At 58.6% G+C, this 4,096-nt stretch overlaps 2 protein-coding genes across 3 annotated transcripts in view; one reads left to right on the top strand and one right to left on the bottom strand.

Annotated features, from left to right (window-relative positions):
* RNF123 (ring finger protein 123) overlaps positions 1-4,096 on the top strand; it is a 47,387-nt gene that overhangs the window by 40,871 nt on the left and 2,420 nt on the right. The window lies entirely within an intron of this gene.
* AMIGO3 (adhesion molecule with Ig-like domain 3) lies at positions 1,924-3,465 on the bottom strand. The gene has a single exon (XM_010018700.1). It carries the CDS (start codon positions 3,448-3,450, stop codon positions 1,924-1,926), a length of 1,527 nt encoding a protein of 508 aa, XP_010017002.1. The 5' UTR covers positions 3,451-3,465.

Here is a 4,096-nt window from a genome sequence, read left to right as displayed (position 1 = left end):
CGGCTGCCAGGCAGCGGCACGGGGCGTGCAGTACTGGGGCATGTATCACGAGGCTGTGAGCAAGGTCAGTGTCAGGAGGGGTGCTGGGAGGCTGTGATTATCTCAGGATAGCTGCTTTCCAAATGCTCCTACCTCCTTGAATGGGTGAGGGGTTTCTGGCAAGTGCTTTGGGGGCAGGGTTGACTTTTTGCTGCGGGGAAAAAAAACCAAAGCTGCTTGTTTCCTGCCTGAAGGAGTTGAAGGATGGGTGCTAACACTGCCCTGATGCTGCAGGGATCTTCCCCTCCCACTGGTCACAGTGCTGCCACTGGGTGCTGGGGTGCATGGCCATGGGGGTCTGTGGTTTAGGGGCAATGTTTGTGAAGGGTCCTGGTCCCTGTTTGTGCTGCCCAGGTTGTGTCTGAGCTGTGCTCCTGCAGCAAGGTGGGCCTGGTATCCCCTGTGCTGCAGGTGACAGCTACATGCTCCTGTTCCGGCTGTGGCTGGGATCATGGTGGCCAGCAGATGGGGGGACACCTTTACCCCTCTGCAGGACTAGGCAGGTGATATGGGGGGGCAGAGCTGCTCCTTGTGCCAGGGATGGGTGCTGGGAAAGCAGCAGAGGTGTCCAGTGAGGTGGGGGCTCCATCTGCTGAGGACACTGAGGCTCAGGGTCTCCCTAGAGTGCCTCTCCCTTTTGGGGTCTGGTTGTGCCCTTGTGTCAGTAGGTGCTGCTCCCTTCCAGCCCTCGGGCATCACACTTTGGACGTGCCCTCCTGGGGATAAGGCACTTGATGCTTTCTTGCACCAGCCCCAGGCCACCAGCTCTGTCTTGTCACATTTAACCCCCTCACTGAGGCCACCGTGAAGCTGTTTGATGGGAACAGAGGCTGCAAAGCCTAGTGCATATCTGTGTACTGGGCCAGCAGGATTTCAGGGCTCCCTCAGACCACCCCCAACTCCCACCACTGTGCCCAGGGGTTGCAGGGTGGCTGCATGCTGCTGCCCTGCAAGGGCAAGGAGACACTCAGCCCAGCATGAGCTTAAAAAAATAGGCATTTTTATTTCAATGTAACTAGAGAATTACAACCCAGGAGAGAAGAGGATTACTCACATTTATCGATAGGCTTATTAGATTACTGCCTAAATAGCTGTGCTTTAGCAGTGCGTTTGTCCGCCTCAAGGAGAAGCAGTGAAAGAGGGTGGTGCATCCGAGACCTCATCGTCCTTGGTGGCATGAGGAGCTCTGAGCAATGCGGGCTGGGCGCTGTGTCGCATCACCTAGTCCTGCCGTGACTATTTACAGCTTCTTGTGAAGCAAAAGCTTATGGTGTTTGCTTGGCTGCATGGTCAGGGACTGAGCTGCATTCTTCTTGCATGGCCACCATTGTGGAGGGGGTGTGTAACCCCCTTGTGACAGGGTCATGCTCTCCTCAGCTCCCAGGCATGGCATGTTGATGGGGATGGCAGGGGCTAGAAGCAGATGGCGGCATCGCCACCCCCAGGGGCCCTGGCATGAGCAAGGACGGTGCCCCACTCATCATGGCTATTCCTTGGTGTGGGGGTATGTGGCAGTGGCACAGTGTTTGGTTTCATGTGCCCAGGGACGTGGCAGACCACCAGCCCCAGTGTCACCATTAGGGAGCTTGGCTGCCCACATGAAGCGGGGGTTTCTCAAGCATGCTGGGTTCATCAGCGTTACCCTTATGCTAACAAGGCCATTGCCAGTGGCTCACGCAAGGAGCCCTTGCCAGGCACCAGCATGCCCCAGCCCAAAACCCACCAGAAGCTCATGGCTGAAGCAGTTGTGGGTGATGCTGGTTGCCCTTGTGGGTCACGGTCAAGCCTGGATTTCAGGGTGCCCGATAATCCTACAGCAATAGTGGAGGACAGCTCTTGGAATGCCTCGGTGTCATTCAAGCGAGGACACTTGACTCTGCTCCACTATGACACAATGGGGGTGTCTGAAAAGACAGAGCTGATGGACTCCGAGTCTGACTTCAGCTGCAGGACCTTGGGGTGCTTGGGGTCGGGGAAGTCCTCACCGAGGGCCAGGCGGATCTTGCCGTTCTGTGTCTCCCTGATGGGCTCCAGGAACACCACGTGCTTGTTGGCACTGACCTTGCGGTTGGGCCCGTCGGTGGTGGGGGGGGTGGTGCTGAGAATGGAAGACTGGGCACTGCACTCCTGCGGAGGGCTGAGAGGAGCTGGCTTCTTGCAGCAGCTCAGGCAGCAGCAGGGCGTGAGATACAAGTAGATGAGCACCAGCACCAGGCTCACGATGCACCCCAGCAGGGTCGTGAGGCCGGTGCTGAAGGTCTCCCCATCTGGCTTGGGGTAGTGGACTGTCACATTGACCTCGCACAGCCTGCTGAAGTTGTGGGGGCTGTTGATGGCCAAGCCTATGTAGACCCCCGAGTGCCAGGGCTTGGCTGCTGCGATCTTCAGGCTGCCATTGTGGTAGACTTCCAAGGAGCGGTTGTTATTTCCTGGGTGTTTGATGGGCTCGTGGTGAGGGGAGATCCACATGTAGGTGCTGGATGCAGCTGGCAGGCTGGTGTTGCAGGCGAGCAGGAGGGTCTGGCCCACCATCACAGGGAAGGGCAAGGGGTGCACATCTTCGGGGCCTGTTGAGCAGTTCTCAAACATGTGGTTGTATTTGAGGAACTTGATCAGGGACCGGGGCACACTGTCAGACACCTTGCAGGTGTGTTCCTCAAAAAAATCCTTCACAGAGCTGAAACCTCGCTGCTTCCAGCGCTGGAGCATCAGGTAGAGCGGGCAGCTGCACCTGATGGGGTTGTTGTGCAGGTACAAACCATTCCTGATGTTTTCAGGCAGAACTGCCAGCTGCTCCACGGGGATGCTGCTCAGGCTGTTGGAGGAGAGGTCCAGCGTGCGGAGGCTGTAGTTTCCCAGTCCCTGCACTGAGTGGAAGGGGAAAGTGGTGAGGTTGTTCCAGCTTAGGTAGACTTTCCGCAGGCCACTCAGCTTAACGAAGGCATTTTCATCCACTCGAGTGATGCGGTTGTTGTAGAGCAGCAGCTCCTCCAAGCTCACCAGCATGTCAAAGTAGTGTGTCTCCACAGCATGCAGGTGGTTGGAGGACATATCGAGGTGCCGCAGGTAGGAGGCATTGTGGAAAGCCTGCGGAGGCAGGTCCTTAATCTGGTTGTGACTGATGTGGAGGGCCTCAAGGTGTGGGACGACAGCCAGCCAGTGGTCGTGGAGCTGGGTGAGGGCGTTGTGGCTGAGGTCCAGGGTGGTGGCGGTGGCTGGCAGCGCACGGGGCACACGCTGCAGCATCTGCCGGCTGCAGCTCAGCAGGTCGGAGGTGCAGATGCAGGTAGTGGGGCAGCTGTGGGGCAGTGGGGAGGCATGGGGAGCATGGCCGTGGGCACACAGCTGGAGCAGCAGCAGGAGCTTCACCACCCATGGCCAGAGCTGGTCTGCAGGTGCCCGTGGGGACATTGTGCCAGGCAGGAGGCTCTGTGCAGCCCAGCAGCACAGCCAGGCTTGACAAGACAAGAGAAAATATGTGCCCCGTTCCTCCCCAGTCTGCCCCTGTGCTGCCCTGACTGGGGGCTCTACCAAGCATCCATGGATGCTGCTTTGCACCCTGTGGAGGAGGATCCCGATTCCAGCTGTGGGGCTTGATAAGAGTTAAAAGGTGGCATCGCCCTGCCCAGTGAGGCTGCCTCCTACCTGTGCTCCAGCTGGCCGGACAAGAGAAAATATGTGCCCCGTTCCTCCCCAGTCTGCCCCTGTGCTGCCCTGACTGGGGGCTCTACCAAGCATCCATGGATGCTGCTTTGCACCCTGTGGAGGAGGATCCCGATTCCAGCTGTGGGGCTTGATAAGAGTTAAAAGGTGGCATCGCCCTGCCCAGTGAGGCTGCCTCCTACCTGTGCTCCAGCTGGCCGTGGGCTGTCCAGCACTGGGGTGCAGGGGGAGCCAGTGTCCAGCATCAGGGGGCTGAGATGCTCTGCTGCTTCAGCGCTGTGTTTCAGGCTGAGCGAACGCCTCGCTGCCTCCTGGAGCCCTGTGTTGCTGGAGTGCCAAGTTTCTCAGGGCTCAGTGCCGCCGTGGCTCCAGCCGCTGGGAAAGCCCCAGCCAC

This window comes from Nestor notabilis, unplaced genomic scaffold (assembly GCF_000696875.1).
Source record: "Nestor notabilis isolate BGI_N333 unplaced genomic scaffold, ASM69687v1 scaffold21037, whole genome shotgun sequence".
NCBI classification, from domain to species: Eukaryota; Metazoa; Chordata; class Aves; order Psittaciformes; family Psittacidae; genus Nestor; species Nestor notabilis.
The sequence above is the reverse complement of the archived record's forward strand: the minus strand, read 5'-3'. Positions and strand labels throughout refer to the sequence as shown.